General features: G+C 36.6%; 2 protein-coding genes across 2 annotated transcripts in view; one reads left to right on the top strand and one right to left on the bottom strand.

The window, feature by feature from the left end:
* ELMOD2 (ELMO domain containing 2) overlaps nucleotides 1-8,286 on the bottom strand; it is a 104,047-nt gene extending 95,761 nt beyond the window's left edge. The window contains exons 1-2 of the mRNA XM_058193149.1: nucleotides 8,282-8,286; nucleotides 6,713-6,717 (exon numbers count right to left, since the gene is read on the bottom strand). Of these exons, the coding sequence (XP_058049132.1) occupies nucleotides 6,713-6,717; nucleotides 8,282-8,286 (10 nt within the window). The remainder of the gene's footprint in view (nucleotides 1-6,712; nucleotides 6,718-8,281) is intronic.
* Nucleotides 8,287-9,701: 1,415 nt separating this feature from the next.
* Nucleotides 9,702-23,433, top strand: part of CLGN (calmegin) — a 30,841-nt gene continuing 17,109 nt past the window's right edge. Inside the window, exons 1-5 of the mRNA XM_058193150.1 lie at nucleotides 9,702-9,838; nucleotides 16,048-16,106; nucleotides 19,334-19,475; nucleotides 19,987-20,068; nucleotides 21,868-22,060. Coding sequence (XP_058049133.1) covers nucleotides 9,702-9,838; nucleotides 16,048-16,106; nucleotides 19,334-19,475; nucleotides 19,987-20,068; nucleotides 21,868-22,060 — 613 coding nt within the window. The remainder of the gene's footprint in view (nucleotides 9,839-16,047; nucleotides 16,107-19,333; nucleotides 19,476-19,986; nucleotides 20,069-21,867; nucleotides 22,061-23,433) is intronic.

Below are 23,433 nucleotides of genomic sequence, written 5' to 3' on the forward strand. Positions count from 1 at the left end.
GGCGCCAGGCGCTTTGCCCTGGAGACCGGGCTCTCTCCGCGGAGAGTCGTTCCTCCTGGGGGCAAAAGATGCGGAGATCAACACCAATTAGCTTTCGTATCCGAGGAGAAGGAGCCCGGGTGGCAGCGGTTTGTGGCTGCCCCTGCAGCGGCTTCGGAGCCTCGACGATCAGAGGTCTCCATAATTACCTAGCTTAAGCGGGAGAAGTTGTGGCTAATTGTACTTAATCGTCTCATTTCTGCTTGTTTGTTTATCATCATCGAGCAAACGTGGAATTGCTGTGATTCTAAACAAAGGAGGGAAGCAAGCTCCTAGGTAGGAACACACCAAAATAAAGACATCTGTGAAACCTGTTAAGATTAAGGATCTATTGCTCTTTAACTGTGCATTCTGTCTGGTTCAGAAAAATCTAACATCCATTAATAATCATTCTGTATTTCCCCCACCTTTCAGTTCCTTGGCCTGGAAATTAGTATTTTACAATGTTGTAATTCTTTTGCTGCATGGAGGTGTATATATTACTGAATTACTAAAAATAAAATAAATGTTGTATACCATCCATGTCAATGGGATCATGATTACTGGTTGTTGTTGTTTTTAGATAACTTGTTTCTATCCAGTCTCCCTTTGTCTTTATTGTTCGCTGAACCCAGAATAATGTGTACATATGGTTGGGTATTTATTACCCTAGGCTCACATTATTTTAAACAATTTTGTTTAATTCCTTCGCAAAGAAGCAGTAGTTTTTAATTAAGATCTCAATAATAGAATAAGGCAAGTTAGTATATAAAGCAAGTATCCCTAAAAGATAAGCACATCATCAGCTAGCAGATTAACATTTGCTTTACTCTCATCAAATAAGGAAGTTGTTAGACATGCATAAAGAATGTGTATTTGCAAATTAATGTACCTTTTGATTTGAACAAAACAAAGACAGGTAGCTGTAGAATTAATGATCACAGTTGGAACCAGGGTCTCTGAGCAAAGCAGTCATTAAGCAAGATGCCCATATGACTATTTCACACAATGCGCTTCCTGTTGCTATCATTAAATGATCTCACAGATAGTTAAGCGAACAGAGTCCCTTTCTGTGCTTGTAGAAGGATTTGGGACTCCATGCCTGCTCGCATTTGGATGCTGAAGTTCAGGCAAGCACAGAGCTGGAAGTTCTTTTCCTGTCTCTGAAGAACTCTCTGCAGGAGGAGGGAGAGAGAAGTTTTGGGCTCTGGGCATACTTGAATTTCAGCTGCTGAGATCCAAGCAGGCATGGAGATGGATGTCCTTTTCTCCTGCCTCTGCGGAGCTCCCTGCAGGGGTGGAGAGCGGGATTTTGGGGTCCATGCATGCTTGAATTTTAGCTGCTACGGGTTCAGACAGGCACAAACAGCAGGAACCTCTTTCATCCAGCCTCCAGCAGTAGTCTGCAATTTATCCTATCAGTTTCCCCATTGGCTTTCTGGGGAGTCCAGCAAGGAACATTGTAAGTGGCAATCACATGATCATAGGACGCTTGGCAACCATTTGTAAGTCTAAACAGGTTTTCAGACACCCAGATAGTGATCATGTGCACATGGGGGGTCACCTGACATTTTGTAATAGTCAGTAGTGATTTATAGGTAGTAAACCCCTTTCTGAGGCTTTCATCATTTCAACCAGTCGTTAAGTGATGGGTCATTAAGTGAGGACTACCTGTATTGTATTGTAGTGCTGTTTTCAGAATTGTGAAGTAGTAGTAAGATTGTAAATAGAACTATAAAAGATATAGAACTTTGGAGATGTGTGATCTTCTAATTCAAGTATTTCTGCTTAAATCTTTTTGGGTCAATGTTGGTTTAGAAATTTGCAATAGCAGAGCAAAAATCAGTAAAAGAATGGAGTTGATAATCTTAAGAAAGCATATGTTTGATTAATAGTAATCTTAAAATGATTTGGCTCCATGAAAAAGGCATTAGGAACATCAGGATATTCTAAATGTTTGTACTATAGACTAGAGTAGATGACCACGATCTAGTTTTGGACCATTTTTACAGTAGATGAGAAAATAATGATTACCCCTTCTTGGATTACTTGCATTCTCAAAATAGGAACCAGCAATAAGTAGAGAAGGTTTATCTCTAAAAAAATTTTTATTTTAATATATATTCTGCTTATTTCTCAATAAATCTGAATCATCTACTTTTTGAGTATTGTTAAGAAAATTATTTGTTCTAGTTAACCGTTTATATACCATTGAACTAATTATGAGGATAGTAGAGATTGTCTTTTTCTACAGAATTACATTTCTTGCTAGTTTTTTGTACTTTTGCTTAAATGTGCCTAATTAATATATTTATTTTGCATGGCTATTCTTTAAGGTACTATAAGTCTTGCTTCTTTATGATTTGTTTTCCCATTTCCCATTCTAGAGTGCACATCTGATTGTTTTAAAAATTTGGTGGAAAAAAACCCTGAACATCTACAGTGTATACTGGCAAAAAATATTTGATTCCCAGATATCAATTTTCTGATCAGCATTCAGATTCTATACAGATTGATTCAAGTCTCTACCCATGCTATGACTTGGTATTTTACATTATGAGAAAACTCTGATTATCTTAGTAGTTCTACCAAAAAAAGAAAAATCTTATGTGAGTTCGATTTTGGGTTGGTCACCGGGACCAGATATTTACTCTTCTGAGCTTTTGGACTCATGCTGGAGCCCATCTTCAGGGAATTTCTCTCTACTGAAATATGTGCTTCGGGCTGTTTTGTGAATCGTGCCTATGTGGTGGTTTCCTACTGGTTAATTGGTATGTTGATGGCTGGCTATTGGTCATTTTCTTGTGCTGCCAAGTCTTCGGCTCCTAAGTATTTGATAAGCTGGTGGTAATTCAGCACTCCTGTTAACTGACAAGGGGCCCGTTTCCCAAACTTCAATCATTTCCCTATTTTTGTACCTACATGGCCAAATTCGATCAAAATTCGATCTTACATCATTATCCTGGGACATGTACAGTATATTTGTCTTCATTTGTGAAAAAATCTCATGTTCCAATACTGAGTATTGCTGTCAAAGAAACAGTGTTTTCTGTTTTCCTCCATTATATAGTATGTCTTCAATCAATTGAGACATCTACCTCTTGCTGGCCCACAAACAATCACTGTTATACTGTTAGTTCTCAGTGACCAGTTGTTGGCAAGGAAGAGGAAGTACTCATCAATTGTAGATCTCTACAAATGCTGGTTTTTGTTTTTTTTTACATTTATATCCCGCCCTTCTCCGAAGACTCAGGGCGGCTTACATTGTGTAAGGCAATAGTTTCATTCTATTTGTATATTTATATACAAAGTCAACTTATTGCCCCCCCAACAATCTGGTCCTCATTTTACCTACCTTATAAAGGATGGAAGGCTGAGTCAACCTTGGGCCTGGTGAGACTCGAGCCTGCAGTAATTGCAGTCAGCTGTGTTTAATAACAGGCTATCTTACAGCCTGAGCCACACCACGGCCCTCACTACAGCCCGCGGCTGTAGATGCTGTAGATTCACAAGCATGTTCCCTCCCGTTAATTCTTGGTATATTTACGTATTTGGAAATCAGAGCAGTCTGGACAATCCGTCCTCATTTTAATTGTAGAAGTCACAGGCAGTGGAAGGCTGACCATCTGATCATCTGGAATTGCCTTAAATTTGAATTAATTTGGTAAATGTTACAAAAAAAGGGAGGGGCTTTAGTTTTTTGTATGTGCTAGGTCTGTTTTTATTTTTACATATGTTTGATTTCTTCTCAACCTGTCCTATTATTAATATAGTTTTCAGTTTTCTATCTCATTTACCTGGACATAATAGTACCGTAGGATTTATTTCTGAATATATTGAAAAAATTTGAAAAATTTGTTCTAATGCTATTTTTTTTAATGACATTTTCTTTCCTTTTTAGTTTTGCAGAGCTAGCTTGTATGCATTTGAGATATTTTTGCTTCTACAATTAAAATGAGGATGGATTGACCAGGCTGCTCTTGAAATCTGACGTGATTCCCTTAAGAGCTGCCTTGCTTAGCAACAGAAATTCTGATCCCAGTTGTGCTATACTACCTGTATAACCAAGGAAGCATGTACTGTTTTCTTTTTGGTCTCTGATATTTCTTTGACCATTTCTAGTTTGTTGTCATTTCTTTAGATTTGCTGGAATAATTTGATTAGAATTTTTTCAGATTCTTCTGTAATTTGCTTGCCTCAATTCCTCTAGCCGTCTGACTTGATAATGACCACATTGTTGACCTAACTTTATATTTTAGTAGTTGTTGTTAGTTATGAAGTCGTGTCCGACTCATCGTGGCCCCATGGGCAAAGTTCCTCCAGGCCTTCCTATCCTCTACCATCTTCTGGAGTCCATTATGAGGATGGATTGACCAGGCTGCTCTTGAAATCTGACGTGATTCCCTTAAGAGCTGCCTTGCTTAGCAACAGAAATTCTGATCCCAGTTGTGCTATACTACCTGTATAACCAAGGAAGCATGTACTGTTTTCTTTTTGGTCTCTGATATTTCTTTGACCATTTCTAGTTTGTTGTCATTTCTTTAGATTTGCTGGAATAATTTGATTAGAATTTTTTCAGATTCTTCTGTAATTTGCTTGCCTCAATTCCTCTAGCCGTCTGACTTGATAATGACCACATTGTTGACCTAACTTTATATTTTAGTAGTTGTTGTTAGTTATGAAGTCGTGTCCGACTCATCGTGGCCCCATGGGCAAAGTTCCTCCAGGCCTTCCTATCCTCTACCATCTTCTGGAGTCCAGTTAAGCTCATGCCTACTGCTTCAGTGACTCCATCCAGTCACCTCATTCTCTGTCATCCCGTTCTTCTTTTGCCCTCAATCTTTCCCAGCATTAGGCTCTTGTCCAGTGAGTCCTTCCTTCTCATTAGGTGGCCAAAGTATTTCAGTTTCATCTTCAGGTCCTGGCCGCCTAAAGAGCAGTCAGGGTTGATCTCTAGGATTGACTTGTTTGTTCGCCTTGCTGTCCAAGGGACTTGCAGAAGTCTTCTCCATCACCAGAGTTCAAAGGCCTCAAATTCAACAGATTTTCTGGATAAACATTTAAACTGAACAGTGGGGACAGAGAATTAACTGATACAAAAAATTTCTGTCCCCAGCAATCGAAAACTAAAAGGGTTATAAGTGCATGTAACATAGATGTCTGTATGGGTAAGACTAACAGCCCTGCTATCAAGCAAAACCAAGCATTTAACAGTGAGTGCCATACCATGTGCACTAAACCAACAGGTGGCAAGAAAGTAGGGGCAGTCAACACAGGTTATGTAGACAGTAAACACAAGGTCAATCCAAATGGACTCAAATGTCTATACACCAATGCACAGAGTATGAGGAATAAACAGGGTGAATTAGAAATTCAAGTAAATGAGGGCAGATATGATATTGTTGCCATTACGGAAACTTGGTGGGATGAAACTGACAAATGGAACATACAGCTAGAGGGATATAAATTATTTAAAAGAAATAGACCAAATAAAAGAGGAGGTGGAGTTGCACTATATATAAGAAATAACTACATCTCTACAGAAATAGAGCACAACAATGATGAAAATCATCTTGAATGCATTTGGGGCAATATAAAAAGGGCGGGGGGGAAATGATATTGCCATAGGTCTATACTATAGGCCACCCGACCAAACAGAGGAAGTAGATGAACTTTTTGCTAGTCAGCTAACTAAGGTATGTAGGAAGCACATCACAGTAGTAATGGGGGATTTTAACTACCCTGACATCAACTGGGAAACAAACTCTGCACCAAGTGGAAGATCCAACAGGTTCCTAACAAACCTAGCAGACAACTTTGTTTCCCAAAAAATAGAGAAGGCGACAAGGGGATCAGCCATACTGGACTTAATTCTCACTAACAGAGATGAAATGATAGAAGGTGTTGAAGCTACAGGAACCTTGGGGGCAAATGATCACGCAATATTGGAATTCGACATTAAGCAAATACAAGTAGTAGAACAAAGTCAAACTAGAGTCTTGGACTTTAAGAGAGCTAATTTCAATAAACTTAGAGAGAGCTTGAGAAGGATTCAATGGATGAGAATCCTCAGGGGGAAAACAACTCAAGAAGCTTGGGAAATTTTGAAAAGTGAGATTATAAAAGCGTAGTCTAGCACAATACCAATGAAGAAGAAACATAATAGATCTCAAAAGAAACCAGCATGGATGCATAAAGAACTATCTGACAAATTGAAAGACAAAAAGGACAAATATAAAAAGTGGAAAGAGGGGCAAATAACTAAGGCAGAATATCAGCAAATAGCCCGAGCCTGTAAAGATGAAGTGAGGAAAGCTAAGGCTCACAATGAACAAAGGCTAGCGACAAAAGTAAAAAATAACAAAAAAAGCTTCTTCCAACATGTTAAAAACAAGAAAAAAGTCAAGGAAACAATTGGCCCATTGCTGGGAGAAAGTGGCAAGAAGATGACAAGCAACAGGGAGAAAGCAGATCTACTTAACTCATATTTTGCATCTGTCTTTACACAAAAGGAAAAACAATCCAACCTATCAAAACAGCACTACAAAAACAAATTAGAAACACAAGTTAAAATAGGGAAGAAAATGGTAAGTGAACACCTGTCTACCCTAGACGAGTTCAAATCACCAGGACCGGATGGATTACACCCCAAGGTTCTGAAGGAACTGGCAGACGTGATCTCAGAACCACTGAACTATATCTTTCAAAGATCCTGGAGCACAGGGAGCTGCCAGAGGACTGGAAAAGAGCTGATGTAGTTCCCATCTTCAAAAAAGGAAAAAAAACAGACCCAGGAAACTACAGACCTATCAGCCTGACCTCAATACCGGGGAAGATTCTAGAAAAGATAATCAAGCAACAAATCACCAAACACCTAGAAGCAAACAAAGTAATAACCAAAAGCCAACATGGGTTTGTCAAAAACAGATCATGCCAGACTAATCTTATCGCATTCTTTGACAAAATGACAAAATTAGTAGACCAGAGGAATGCTGTCGATATAATTTACTTGGACTTCAGTAAAGCATTTGATAAAGTAGACCATAACCTACTACTAGATAAAGTAGAAAAATGTGGGTTAGACATCACCACCACCAGATGGATTCGTAACTGGCTGACCAACGGCACTCAACGTGTAGTCCTCAACGGAACTACATCCACATGGAGGGAAGTATGCAGTGGAGTACCCCAAGGCTCTGTTTTAGGCCCAGTACTCTTCAACATCTTCATCAATGACTTGGACGAGGGGATAGATGGGGAACTCATCAAATTTGCAGATGACACCAAGCTGGCAGGAATAGCCAACACTCCAGAAGATAGGCTCAAGTTACAGAAAGATCTTGACAGACTTGAACATTGGGCGCTATCTAACAAAATGAAATTCAACAGTGAAAAAAGTAAGATTCTACATTTAGGCAAAAAAAACAAAATGCACCAGTACCGTATATGTGGTACCTTGCTCAATAGTAGTACCTGTGAGAGGGATCTTGGAGTCCTAGTGGATAACCATTTAGATATGAGCCAGCAGTGTGCAGCAGCTGCTAAAAAAGCCAACACAGTTCTGGGGCTGCATAAACAGAGGGATAGAATCAAGATCACGTGAAGTGTTAGTACCACTTTATAATGCCTTGGTAAGGCCACACTTGGAATATTGCATCCAGTTTTGGTCGCCACGATGTAAAAAAGATGTGGAGGTTCTACAAAGAGTGCAGAGAAGAGCAACAAAGATGATAAGGGGACTGGAGGCTAAAACATATGAAGAACGGTTGCAGGAACTGGGTATGTCTAGTTTAATAAAAAGAAGGACTAGGGGAGACATGATAGCTGTGTTCCAATATCTCGGGTTGCCACAAAGAAGAGGGAGTCGGGCTGTTCTCCAAAGCACCTGAGGGTAGAACAAGAAGCAATGGGTGGAAACTGATCAAAGAAAGAAGCAACTTAGAACTAAGGAGAAATTTCCTGACAGAACAATTAATAAGTGGAACGACTTGCCTGCAGAAGTTGTGAATGCTCCAACACTGGAAATTTTTAAGAAAATGTTGGATAACCATCTGACTGAGATGGTGTAGGGTTCCTGCCTAGGCAGGGGGTTGGACTAGAAGGCCTCCAAGGTCCCTTCCAACTCTGTTGTTATGTTATGTTATGTTAATTCTTTGGCCTTTCTTATGGTCCAACTTTCACAGCTATACATTGCAACTGGGAATTTTAGTAGTAGACGGTCTTTTAAGTAGGAAGAATCTTCTGAGGTATATTTGATGTTGACATCATTATCGTACAAAATTTCAGTATACAGTACTCATTCCATTTATACCATTTCTGAACTTATCATAATTCATAGAGTTTAAAAGAATATATTTCATCCTCCACATTATATTATGTGTGTGTATGTATGTATATGTATATGTATATGTATATATATATGCATATGTATGTATGTATGTTTATTCACAGTATATTACAGAAGTGAGTAAATCCCCTCACATTTTATAAATATTTAAGTATATCTTTTCATGTGACAATACTGAAGAAATGACACTTGGCTAGGATGTAAAGTAGTGAGTATACAGCTTGTTGTTCTGACCTAGGCTTCATGAGAAAGCATAAATCACAATCTTAATTCCAAAAAGCCTCTTTTATTGAGACAGCTGTGAATTATGGTCATTTGCAGCCTGTAATGATTCACAAACAGTGAATCCAGTGAAGATTCCGACAGATGTCTGCTCTAGTTGACCCAGTCTTTCAGGGTGATGTTGATAAGCACCCACCTTTATCTTTCTTGAAACGCTGCCAGAGACTTCATTGTCAATTAGTTTTGCAAGGCCAACTGGAGCAGAGTCAACCGGACTTCTCAGAGCTTGAATTGACCATTTGATTTATATTGATATATTGATCATCAATTGTGTTGTAAATGTTGTACCTTGATGAACGTATCTTTTCTTTATGTACACTGAAAGCATATGCACCAAGACAAATTCCTTGTGTGTCCAATCACACTTGGCCAATAAAATTCTATTCTATTCTATTCTATTCTATTCTATTCTATTCTATTCTATTCTATTCTATTCTATTCTATTCTATTCTATTCTATTCTATTCTATTGCTCCTCTTTTATGTCTTATGGGAGGGGCCAATCATTTCCAAGCCTTACTCCGGAGTCACCCTTTTTTTCTTAATTGTTCTTACCTTCTGGCAGCTCTGGGCATGTGCACACTGGGAACAGGCTTACACTGTTCTTCTGCCTCGCTGATGTGAATTCCGGAGGCTCCGGAGGCAGCACATAACAACTACCAGATGGCCCTGGTCTCCTCTCTGCCTCCGACGCAGAGCCCTCGTCCGAGCCTTCCCCAGACTCCAGGACTGGCCCATGTTCCTCCCCAGCCTCCTCACGGTCCAAATCTGCTGCCAGCTCTGCTGGCCACTGGTGCGCCACAACACTTATATAACAGTGTAAGTATGCTGTCCCCTCAAAATAATGCAACATAGAGCCATTAATGTCTAAACTGCTGGCAACAAAAGTGAGTACTCCCCTAAGTGATAATGTCCAAATGGGAACCAAGTAGCTGTTTTCCCTCCCTGGTGTCATGTGACGCATTATTGTTACAAGTTATTAGGTGTGAAGATGGAGCAGGTGTGTTAAATTTGGTGTTACCGCTCTCTCTCATACTGGTCACTGGAAGTTCAACATGGCACCTCATGGCAATGAACTCTCTGAGGATCTGAAAAACCAAATTGTTGCTCTACCTAAAGATGGCCTAGGCTATAAGAAGATTGCCAAGACCCTGAAACTGAGCTGCAGCATGGTGGCCAAGACCATGCAGCGGTTTAACAGGAGAAGTTCTACTCAGAACAGGCCTCACCATGGTTGACCAAAGAAGTTGCGTGCCTGTGCTCAGCTTCATATCCAGAGGTTGGCTTTGGGAAATAGACGTATGAGTGCTACCAGCACTGCTGCATAGGTTGAAGGGCTGGGTGGGGCAGCCTGTCAACGCTCAGACCACACGCCTCACGCTGCATCAAATTGGTCTGCAGGGCTGTTGTTCCAGAGGGAAGCCTCTTCTAACGATGATTCACAAGAAAGCCCGCAAACAGTTTGCTGCAGACAAGCAGACTTAGGACATGGATTCCTGGAATAATGTCCTGTTGTCCGATGAGACTAAGATAAACTTATTTGGTTCGGATGGTGTCAATCATGTGTGGCGGCAACCAGGTGAGGAGTAGAAAGACAAGTGTGTCTTGCCTACACTCAAGCATAGTGGTGGGAATGTCATGGTCTGGGGCTGCATGAGTGCTGCTGGCACTGGGGAGCTACAGTTCATTGAGGGAACCATGAATGCCATCATGTGCTGTGACATACTGAAGCAGAGCATGATCCCCTCCCTTTGGAGATTGGGACACAGGGCAGTATTCCAACAAGATAACGATTCCAAACACACCTCCAAAACGACCACTGACTTGCTAAAGAAGCTGAGGGTAAAGGTGATGGACTGGCCAAGTATGTCTCCAGACTAAACCCTATTGAGCGTCTTTGGGGCATCCTGAAATGGAAGGTGGAGGTGCACAAGGTCTCTAACATCAACCAGCTCCATGACATCGTCATGGAGGAGTGGAAGAGGACTCCAGTGGCAACCTGTGAAGCTCTGGTGAACTCTATGCCCAAGAAGGTTAAGACAGTGCTGGAAAATAATGGTGGCCACACAAAATATTGACGGGCCCCATTTGGACATTATCACTTAGGGGTATACTCACTTTTGTTGCCAGCAATTTAGATATTAATGGATGTGTGTTGTGTTATTTTGAGGGGACAGCACATTTACACTGTTTTACAAGCTGTATACTCAGTACTTTACATTGTAGTCAAGTGTCATTTTTTCAGTATTGTCACATGAAAAGATATACTTAAATATTTAGAAAATGTGAGTGTGTGTATTCATTTCTGTGACATTGTGTGTGTGTGTGTGTGTGTGCATACATAAATATGTAGACAAATGTAAGTGTCTCTTTGCCAGGGTAGTGGTGAATTAGATTCACATGCAAATATTCTGTGATCAATTGCAGGCACTCTAGCATGTCATATATATGGATGACAGTTAAACTTGGATACAATTAAAATTATTTGAGAATAAGAACGTTGGCGGGTTTTGTATTACACTAAGAATGAATATATTTTTAAGAGCCATGGCACAGTGGTTAGAATGTAGTACTGCGGGTTTATTCTGCTGACAGCTGGTGCCTGCAGTTCAATCCTGACCAGCTCAAGGTTGACTCAGCCTTCCATCCTTCAGAGGTCGGTAAAATGAGGACCAAGATTGTTGGGGGCAATATGCTGACTCTATAAACTGCTTAGAGAGGGCTGTAAAGTACTGTAAGTGGTATATAAGTCTTAAGTGCTATTGCTATATAAGAAACTTCATAATTTTTCTAATTGGAAAATGAAGAAATTGGAGTTTGGGTTATGAAACACTTCTTTCCTTATGCCTATGTTCACATTGCAGCTTCAGCATCTATATTAATTTAATTTAGTTGTCTGAAAAAATAAAAGCAAAAACTTCTAGTTATAGCTTTGCTTGATGTATCTTAATCTTTAAACACTTGATTTTTTAAAATAATAACAATACGTTTGTCATGAATCTATTTTGCAGGTGGTCAGAATGCAACGTCAGTGGGATTTGTTATGTCTGAGTCTCTTACTATTAAGTTCAGTAAGTGCAGAATCTGAAGATCCAGAAGTTGAAGTAGAAAATTTTGACCAAAGTTCTGAAGACACTAACACTGAGACAGGCAGATCCTCCATGGAGGTAACATTTTCATGTATAAATTAAAATTTAAAATTACAGCTACTTGACTGAACACTTTACTGTTCCGTTTATTATGAATTTTAGAAATAATAAAATACCAAGAATATTATAAATTCCTGGACATTTATTCAGACACAACACGTTACTTCTTTTTAAATTCATTTTGGTGCTATAGAATGTCATAAACTATGCGCTATAGTAGTATATTTTCTTGATTCTTTTGTTTTTATATACATTCTCTTGTGACCGGCCTATAATGTTGTCCTGTTTTTAATGTAGCGGACCTGTTACCAATGATGCTTTATCCTCACATAGTCCTGAGAAGCAAAATCATGCTGTGCATAAATCAATAAATCAATTTATGAATATAAATCAGATGTGTATCTTATTGTCTTATCCAGAAAAGTCATATTCATTATTTTTTAAAATTAAGCATATATAAATAAATTAGAAATGTAAAAGTTAGATTGTAATTGTTTGAGTCCATAGTGGTAAATGTTACCAACATATATGAAAAAACAAATTGTGTAAAAACAATCTATTGCTGCTTACATGAATTTCTCTCATGGAATGAAATTCTTGATTGATAATATAATATTTATATTTTATATTTATTTACATTTATATCCCGCCCTTCTCCGAAGACTCAGGGCGGCTTACATTGTGTAAGGCAATAGTCTCATTCTATTTGTATATTTATATACAAAGTCAACTTATTGCCCCCCCCAACAATCTGGGTCCTCATTTTACCTACCTTATAAAGGATGGAAGGCTGAGTCAACCTTGGGCCTGGTGGGACTCGAGCCTGCAGTAATTCCAAGCAATTTAAAATAATCTCACTGGATCGGACGCTCTAGAAAAAAAAATCACAGGCAATCAAAAAAGAGGCTAACAGAAGATATTGTAGCTTGATACTGCACTAGTTATGCAAGCATAAGTTTACAAGAACTCAAGTAGTTACTGACAAATGATCCTGATTGCTGACAAAATTACAGTTGGGTTATGAAAAATTGGAAGCAATTGAATAAAACTAGTATCAGGAGCATAAACTCCTAAGGATTGTTGTATCACATTTGATTTAAAATATTTTGTTCATTTATTAACTCATTATTTTTATTTATAACATTTATCAACTATAATAAAGCTATACGTAGTAGTAATATATACTGAAATAATTGTATTAAGTTTATTTTTTCACTTTGTAGATATTTGATATTTAAAAAGCATTTTAAAATGGATTGCTTATGAACTACCTACTTTCAATTATAATAAACATCCACTATTATTTAACAATTGAACAATAATGGAATAATAATAATAATGCCATTCTCTAAATCTACACCTTTTTATAGAGTTATGACATGGAATTATATAAACATAACTTTCTTCAAAGCTATTCTTGCTCAAATTCAAACATGTAGTTTTACTATTTATATCAACAGTCATGAAAAACTGGTATTTAGAAAAATACATTAGGAAAGTCCTTGTGTTTTAAAAATGTCAGAAACCTGTAGAAATATTTTTGTATTTCTTTCCTCTAAAGGAAGAAACATTTGAATCCAAAAATAAGAAAAACTCCTATTTATAGTAGCTATACTATTCTCAGAATCCATAAGACAATTTATATACACTGATAAATAATATAGCATTAATTTCAAGAAAAACAGGCAAAGAAATGCAAAATTGAACTTTTTGAGTGAGCCCAGAAGTTTCCGTTTTAAAAATCAGTTGTAAATCTAGAAGAATATGATAGTTTTATTCTAGTGGTTTGCCAGGACCTGCATCTCTGTGAATGATCCTATGATTTCATGTTGATTATTTATAATTATATCTGAAAATTAGTAATTATTTGGAGATGTTTAAAAATCAGTCATGTCATGTTTTACATTATAAGATACTCAATATTGTTCATTGGGTATCTTATAATGTAAACAAATTTCATGAACAAATTGAAATTGGGAAAAATGTAAAGAAATAAGTCATTGACTAGTTCTTTTCTATTTTTTTTTTATAATTGCAGTTTGAATAGAAGTAGCTCAGGAATAGAAGGAATTAAAAAGCACCTGATTTTTTGCCAAACTAGGAAAGTGAAACCTGTGACCTATATCTCCCTCTACTGTAGCTAGTTGGAATGGTTGCTTGTGGATAATTTCTAATTTTTATTATTTTATCATGAATGCATATTGTAGTTTTTATTGTTTTATGCATTGAAATGAATAATTTACATCGTTACTGAAAACTAGTTATTGAGTGATCGGAGTACAATTTCAGTTTAATTCTCATTAATAGTTTTCACATGTTAGGGGGAATAGAATAGAATAGAATAGAATAGAATAGAATAGAATAGAATAGAATAGAATAGAATAGAATAGAATAGAACAGGCCCATGGTTGACTCAGCCTTCCATCCTTTATAAGGTAGGTAAAATGAGGACCCAGATTGTTGGGGGGGCAATAAGTTGACTTTGTAAATATACAAATAGAATGAGACTATTGCCTTACAGACTGTAAGCCGCCCTGAGTCTTCGGAGAAGGGCGGGATATAAATGTAAAAAAAAAAGAATAGAATAGAATAGAATAGAATAGAATAGAATAGAATAGAATAGAATAGAATAGAATAGAATTTATTGGCCAAGTGTGATTGGACACACAAGGAATTTGTCTTGGTGCATATGTTCTCAGTGTACATAAAAGAAAAAATACCTTCATCGAGGTACAACATTTACAACACAAATGATGGTCATAGGGTACATTTTAACCCTTAATGATAGCAACAAAAAGTTACAGTCATACAGTCATAAGTGGAAAGAGATTGGTGATGGAAACGATGAGAAGATTAATAGTAGATTTAGTAAATAGTTTGACTATTTGAGAGTATTGAGGGAATTATTTGTTTAGCAGAGTGATGGCCTTTGGGAAAAAACTGTTCTTGTGTCTAGTTGTTCTGGTGTGCAGTGCTCTATAGCGTCATTTTGATGGAAGCAGTTGAAACAGTTTATGTCCAGGATGTGAGGGATCTGTAAATATTTTCACGGCCCTCTTCTTGATTCGTGCAGTATACAGGTCCTCAATGGAAGGCAGGTTGGTAGCAATTATTTTTTCTGCAGTTCTAATTATCCTCTGAAGTCTGTGTCTTTCTTGCAGGGTTGCAGAACCAAACCAGACAGTTATAGAGGTGCAAATGACAGATTCAGTAATTCCCAAAGATCAGTAGCTCCTTGGGCAGTTTGAGCTTTCTGAGTTGGCGCAGAAAGAACCGTCTTTGTTGTCCTTTTTTGATGATGTTTTTGATGTTAGCTGTCCATTTTAGATCTTGCGATATGATAGAACCTAGAAATTTAAAGGTTTCTACTGTTGATACTGTGTTGTCAACTATTGTGAGAGGTGGAAGTATGGAAGGGTTTCTCCTAAAGTCTACCACCATTTCTACAGTTTTGAGTGTGTTCAGTTCCACATTGTTTCGGTTGCACCACAAGGCTAGTCGTTCGACCTCACGTCTATATGCGGATTCGTCATTGTCTTGAATGAGACCAATCACTGTTGTGTCATCTGCGAACTTCAGTTTAACAGATGGATCGTTGGAGATGCAGTCATTGGTATACAGAGAGAAGAGAAGTGGGGAGAGCACACAGCCTTGGGGGCCCCCTGTGCTAATTGTACAGGTATCTAATGTGATCCTGCTTAGCTTCACCTGCTGTTTCCTGTTTGTTAGGAAGCTTGTGATCCACTTACAAGTCTGTTCAGGTACTTGTAGCTGGTTTAGCTTAGTTAGAACAGTGTCTGGAATGATGGTTTGAATGCTGAACTAACGTCTACAAAGAGGACGCTTACATAGGTCTTTGGAGATTCAAGATGTTGTAAGATGTAGTGCAGAGCCATATTAACAGCATCAACTGTAGATCTATTTGCTTGGTATGCAAATTGCAAGGGGTCTAACAGCGGATCCGTGATGGTTTTCAAGTAGGAAAGCACTAGCCTTTCAAAGGCTTTCATGACTACAGATGTTAAAGCAACTGGTCTGTAGTCATTATCTTTTGTATTAAGGAGAAACATTTACTCCCCCTGCCCCCAGTGTTGTAATCTGAATTGATACAAACTTTTCTAGCACCTCAGAATTAGGTTATTTCAAATTTACCCATATATAGGTAAGACCAAACTTTAAATGAATTACAAGTGACAATCTGAACCTCCTGGAATTTGTATAATCTGGTTGTGTTGTTGTTTTTTTAAAACAGGTGGGTTTTATCTCAGACCAAAAAGGAGGATACAGATGAAAATATTGCAAAGTATGATGGTAAGAAATAAACTTATTATTATTAATGAATTATTTGCTTTGTGCAAGTTTATTTGGATATTTTGTTTCAACGTCTAGTATTTCTCATGTATATTCTTTGTGGTATTGTTAATTAAAATTCCATACAAATTGCACCATGGCAGGTTGTACTTGTAGCACTTCTGGTTTTTTTCAATCATTTTATCATAATAGTATACTTATGGGCTCACAAGAAGATAGTTTAAGATTAAAAGCAAAAACAGTTCCTTCTGACAATGCATTTTGTCTCCACTCAGAAATTCCTTCACTGTAGTTTAGCATGTCTCTTTTGTAATTCCAACATAAGAAAGCTATCCAAGTTACACTTCTCATTTATTATTATTATTTCTACCGTGTTTCTCTGAAAATAAGACCCTGTCTTATATTTTTTTGAACCCTGAAATAAACGCTTGGCCTTATTGCCATGCGCTCAAAAGCCTGATTGGGCTTATTATCAGGGGGTGTCTTATTTTGGGGGAAACACGGTATGTATGTTCCCTTTAATTAGTATGAAATTGGCCAATTTCATTTGCAAATCCAGCGTGATATCTTTTTCTGTATCATTCTTGTAATGTGGCATTTTAAAATCTATTTTCAAATTCATATTGAAATCAGCCCCGATCTCTATTTTGTCCAATAAAATCTGCACCTCTTCTGTAGCCTCTTTTAAACCTATTTTTGTAGTAGCAAATGAGAGTCATTTCTTACAGCATTTTCCCCAAATATCCTTGAATTCTTCCACAGTCAAATAATATTGCTGCATTATATTAATAGTTTGCCTCTCTTAATTGTAATCTTTAGCTATGTCTGGTTTCCTCTAGTCAACCTTCAAAGTTCCCTCTTATTATATATGGGTTTTTTTTTTATTTTTTATTTTGTCACAACAGTATATGCAAAGATTGACATAAAACAACAACACATCATATAAACATATATATAAGCAAAAGTATGCAACAACTACATTAATTTGATATAATGAAAGGGAACAATAGGACAGAAATGGTAGGCACTTTTGTGCTCTTATGCACGCCCCTTATAGTCCTCTTAGGAATGAGGTGAGGTCAATAGTAGACAGTTTTTGGTTGAAGTTTTTGGGATTTTGAGAAGAGACCACAGAGTCAGGTAGTGAGTTCCAAGCGTTAACAATTCTGTTACAGAAGTCATATTTTCTGCAATCAAGATTGAAGCGGTTAACATTAAGTTTGAATCTATTGTTTGGTCTTTTATTATTGTGATTGAAGCTGAAGAAGTCTTTAACAGGAAGGACATTGCAATAGATGATTGTGTGTGTTAAGCACAGGTCTTGTCGGAGTCGGCGGAGTTCTAAATTTTCTAATCCCAGGATTTCAAGTCTGGTGGTATAAGGTATTTTGTTGTTTTCAGAGGAGTGGAGAACTCTTCTTGTAAAATATTTCTGGACGCGTTCAATTGTATTAATGTCAGAGATGTGGTATGGGTTCCAGACAGGTGAGCTGTATTCAAGAATAGATCTAGCAAATGTTTTGTATGATCTGGTTAGTAGTGTAGGAGTTTTTGGAAAAGAAGCTGCATAAAATTAGGTTTAAAACTCTTAGAGCCTTTTTTGCTATGTAGTTGCAGTGGGCTTTGGCTTTTATTGATTTTTTAATCAATACTTTCCCATGGGCAGATTTCTTACAGTTAGTTTCAAAATCTTCATATATATTTTTGTAAAAAGTTGAATAACCCATAAGAAATAGTTTTTAATACAACTATCCCATTAATCTGTTTATAACTTTCCAAAATCAACATTCTAATCATTCTTTTGCTGTTAATTCATTTTTTTTTCTTTTTAAAGTCCTTAAACGTGCTTGAAACTTTTTTCATCAAGGATAGAAGAAAATTCACCTGGCTGTAATGAAACCTGCCTTTTCTCAAGTTTCTTAACTTTTAAAAAGCCATTAACAAGCAGTTTCCTAAGGTGGTTAAGAGAGGAAATATGTGAACTCAGTGTTCTTTTAAAGATGCTGATCTGTGACTTAAGTGAGATCTCCCCTCACCTCCCAGAGGACTAAAACTCACTGAAGACCACTGTCTTATGGTTTCCTCATGGGAAGCCTCTGTATGGAGCACTTGTGGGTAATCCCAGTCCGTTCTTGCTCTGAAGAAAAATCCTGAGGAACCAATTCTTTCACCAACTCCTCTTTCTACTGCAGCCATTGGCTTTGCTCTCTGCAGAGTCGTCTTAAGTCTAACATTGCTTCTCCAGAAGTAGAAAATGGTACTTGGTTGTCATGAGCTAAGAGAAAAATGTCAGAAAAGAGTGAGTGGGCTTCACTTAGGGTAAGTGGGTTTGACATCTTTGTATGATTTCCTCCCTTCTAGTTCTCACTTTTCATACTGGGGAACGAGGTTCCAGGTAATTTAGAATCCAAGAATTGCTACTATTTAATGCCAGGTTTCTCTGTAGCAAAACCTTACTCATCCATGATTTGATTATGGATAAGAGGGCCGATCTGGTCTCTACTTTCAAAACCTGGATGGTGGAGGAGGACAAATGACCTTTGTCATAAATGTACCCATCCAGATTTCAAATTAAGATCAAGCAAGTTCTGAGGGGGTGAGGGATTCCTTTTGTCATATGTGAGATTATGTTGGCATCAAGAGGCATTACTGAATGCAATTCCTTATTTGTAAATTGGGACTAGAAGGACTAATTGGGTTGACTGCTCTTTTAGTGTTACCCCTAGTGCACAGTGGCATTCCTGCCAAGGCTGCTCAGTCTGATTGCTAAGATGGCAGTATTGGGAGTCTTAATCTTTCCTCCCCTTGGTTGGATGTCTGAAATAGCCCTAAATTCATGGCTGCCATGACAATAATAGATTTGACTCAATTTACTTACTGTCTGGCACATGTGGAAGATCATACACAAGATCTGGCTTGGAACAAATGTAACAATTTGAATATAAGAGACATTGAATTTTGGCCCTAATCATGGGCAGATCTTTGATCAACCTTATACCTTTTTGTATTCTGGAAGGCTTTGATGACTTATCTGTTCCATTTTACAGAGAAGAAAGGTGCTCTTTGTCTAGTTGGTGGATTGATGGCACACGGTTATTTGTATTCATTGGAGTTTATTTTTTTATTTTTATGATAGATAGATGATAGACAGACAGACACATTTCTTCTCATAGTTGTGTTTGTAAAATTTCACTTTTTTGCTTTTCTCTTGCTGTATTCTCACTTAGGAAGATGGGAAATAGAACCATTAAAAGAAAACATGGTGTCTGGTGACAGAGGATTGGTACTAAAATCAGTAGCAAAACATCATGCAATATCAACGATGTTAACAAAGCCATTTCTTTTTGATAGTACACCACTAATAGTTCAGTAAGTATATATTTACATGTGAAATAATGATAATAACCACAACCCTCGATAGGTGGATAAATATAACAAATCCAGTCTAAATATTTGACTGATTGTTAAACCAACTGTAATAATAAAATATTCTGCAACAATTCCTGCCTACCAAACAACATCTGCTTATTTCAGGTCCTTGAGAAGGACTCTATAGGTAGATAAAATTGCCAAATCTGGTTTAAACATCTAATGTTCAATGAACCATAATAATAATATTAATGCCCCTCCACTTCTAGCATCTGGTTTTCAAAACGCACTCTAATTATTTTTGGTATAAAAAGAGTACAAGATTAATATGCTACTTTAAATGTTCAAAACGAATTAAAAAAAAATTAGGTCAATCACAGGGAGAAAAACAGGTACTAACTGACGCTAAAAACTGCATGACACAGTGCCTGAAGTAACTGGGAACTGGTAGCTAAAGAAAATTAATTAATATTTATCTGCAAAAGGGTATTAATGTGTTTCTGTTATGCAGATATGAAGTGAACTTTCAGGATGGCATTGATTGTGGTGGTGCATATGTTAAACTTCTATCCAAAAGTGACGATTTGGATCTGGTACGTAATAACTGCAAGAGATTATTTGATCCATTATAGTGCAGCATTTGGAAGGAGGACTTCCAAACTTTCAGTTCTTATAATCAGTTTTTTTTATTACTGAGGTTCATTACACAGATAGGCACCACTTCCTATGATAGATAACTTACATTCTTCAATTTTTATTGTTTTTTTTAGTAAATCAGCATACACTAGCCTGATATATATAATTTCATTAATGTTTGTTGCTTATGGCTATTTTTTTCTCATCCTTCAGTCATATTCTTAGTAGTTTGTAAGGAAAAATAAAACTAATACAAATACTTTTTTTACTTTACTTTATTGATTAGTCCTTGGACCATATCAAAGTGCAGAGTTCCAGACACAAATTATTACTAAAATATGATAAAAGCAGTTTGCAAGGAAAAATAAAACTGTAATACAAATACAGAAAACTAAACTAAATTTGATCTGAAAAGATAAAATGATACCAATAAGCAGGTTTGAAATTGCATGTAAAAAGATTCAGAATATAAAAAGCCTTTTCATCTGGCATATTTAAAAAAATCACAATAAAATGAAAAATAGTAATCTAACATATCCCACCTGTGTCCCAAGAAGTTAAGTTTATGTAGTTCTTGCCTCTACCAATTTCATTATTGTAATAGTTCTACAAGGATAATTAAGATGAAATATTGTCATTGGCTAAAGATTAGTGACCCTCAAAGATACATTTGAATAATCTGTTATTAACTGAAATTTCTTAGGATTTGAAAATACAGGAACTCTCATTTTAATCTATTAATATTTAAATTAATTGCCACATATTGATGATATGTTATATAATTATAACAAGAAAAGGAAAGCATGTTAAGCATGGCTTCTGAAATTTTTTCCAGTACTTTATCACAAGTGGCCATAAGGGAGAGACATGCATTTTTTCTGGGTATTAATGTGACCCGTTGTTTCTCTATGTTTATGTACTGTACTTGTATTGCATCTCTGAATGTATATGTGCATTAGGACAGAGGTCTCCAAACCCTGGGCTGTGTCCCATTCAGAACTGGTGAGTGAGCACACTCATGCATGTAGCTCCACTTGCACATGCAGCAGGCAAGCACATGCGCTTGCCCACCATTTGCGTGAAACCATCCCCTCTCCCCCCTCATAGATTTGTAAAGCTGGGAAGGTTGAGGACCGCTGCATTAGGAAGCACAAAACGATTTCCATTTGTTCTCCTCTGGGTCATGGAACTGGGAAGAAGGGGACTTAGAATGAAGCATTCACCAATATTCCAAGATGTTGGCCAACTTCCCCTTTTGCATGGAGGCACTGGGGGAATCTAATTTTCTGTAGCCTATGTTCTCTGACCCAACCCATTTTCAGGCTCTCTCTTAGTTTTACCAGTTTCTTTTCCCATTAGAATCTTGGTCTTGTTTTATTCATTTTTGAGTGAGTTATTATGCTCACACAATGAGCCTTGGAAGCCCTCATTGGAAGGTTAGTTTTTTACTTTACTTGCAAGAGTCCTATTTTTGGAAGAGGAAGGTTAGCAGCAGGAAATTCCTATACAACTGCAAGCACAGAAGATCAAATAATTATCTTTTTAGGTCTCATTTTGAACATTAATTATCAATGATGTATTGTTTTTTCCATTTTGTTGTTATGAATCACAACTAAAGAAATGCTACTAATTTCTAAAACATTATTTTAAATATCATTTAAAATAAGGAGATATCAAGCTCTAATTAGTGCCAATGTTTTTTGTTGCAGAGTATTTTTCTTACAATCAAAATATTCTGTTCATTTTTATCCTACAGGAATATTTCCATGATAAAACATCATACACAATTATGTTTGGGCCAGATAAATGTGGAGAAGACTATAAACTACATTTTATCTTCAGACATAAACATCCTAAGACTGGGGATTATGAGGAAAAGCATGCCAAGCGACCTGATGTAGATCTGAAAAAAATTTATACCGACAGGAAGACCCATCTATATACCCTTGGTATTTTTTTGCATTTTTAAATTTAGAAAAATAAGCTAGGATGGAAATACTTACTAACTTATATTTATAACTTATTATACTTACAAGCATATATTTAAAACACATGAATATGTTCTGCCTTTTAAAGAAATATTAATTTTCTTTGGTCAGTCTGGGAAACTCAGTTTCTGTGGTAAAAGTTTAATATTGCTGTCCGGTAAATGTTTGAAGAATAGGACAAAGACTTCAGAGAAAACCTAAAGGAAATAGAACTCTTTGTTTCAACAGTGTCATTTACCATTTTTATACTTAATGCTATATAGAAGCAGGTATGTATAAAGGAAAGCAGCTGACTACTGGGAACTTTAGATACTTCCTTACCTCAGTTTTATAACAAAAAATATTCTTATACTTGAAAATATGTTTACTTACAGTTACTAATGAAAGCAGTGGGGCTCATGTTTTCTTGATAGAACTCATAGGTAATGGAATTTTGCGAATAAAAGGATATTACAATTTAGAGTGCCAGAAGCCTGCAATTCTACTTAAATTTGTTTTATAGATTAGGGTTTTTATATGGGTTAAAATCTAAAGCATTGGTTTATTCAATCTGATGCCCTACAGATTTGTTGGATTACAACTCCCATAATTCTCAATTATATTTCCAGTTGGTAAAAATCTTTAGGAAAATAATAGTTTACTTGCCAGCATTAATCCTGTTTTGTCGTTCCCCTCAAATTAAATTATGTTGCTGCATAGGATAATTAAGATTACTTTAAAATGAAATGAAGCTTATCCTAGCTGCATTCTGATATTAACCACAAATAATTTTATTTTCAGATAATTGATCATATATGGTTCTTTGCATTTTATTATACCAGAAGACAATTTAATAGAAAGTGAGAAGTTTTGAGGTTAATAGCTATTTAGTATATGAATTTGTTTGCGTTTTTAAATAAGATTGAATCCTAAGAATCCTTCATATAGAGTAAAGTGCATTGACATAACATGTTATAACTTCTGAATAAATAGGGATAAAAATGTACTGCATGGGGCTTAGAATAGAATAGAATAGAATAGAATTTTATTGGCCAAGTGTGATTGGACACACAAGGAATTTGTCTTGGTGCATATGCTCTCAGTATACATAAAAGAAAAGATACGTTCATCAAGGTACAACATTTACAACACAATTGATGATCAAGATATCAATATAAATCAGTGTTATGCTTTATAAATTAGTGTTATGCTTTCGAAGTATAATAAAACTTGAAGCAATATATTTTAAAAGAACAAAGATGGCAGTTTTGAAATGAAAAAATATTATTTAATACAAATATCCAGAGGTCCAGATGGATTATGTGCTTTTTTCTTGAAAAAGCTTGCTACTATCT

Source organism: Ahaetulla prasina, chromosome 8 (genome assembly GCF_028640845.1).
Source record: "Ahaetulla prasina isolate Xishuangbanna chromosome 8, ASM2864084v1, whole genome shotgun sequence".
Taxonomy (NCBI): domain Eukaryota; kingdom Metazoa; phylum Chordata; class Lepidosauria; order Squamata; family Colubridae; genus Ahaetulla; species Ahaetulla prasina.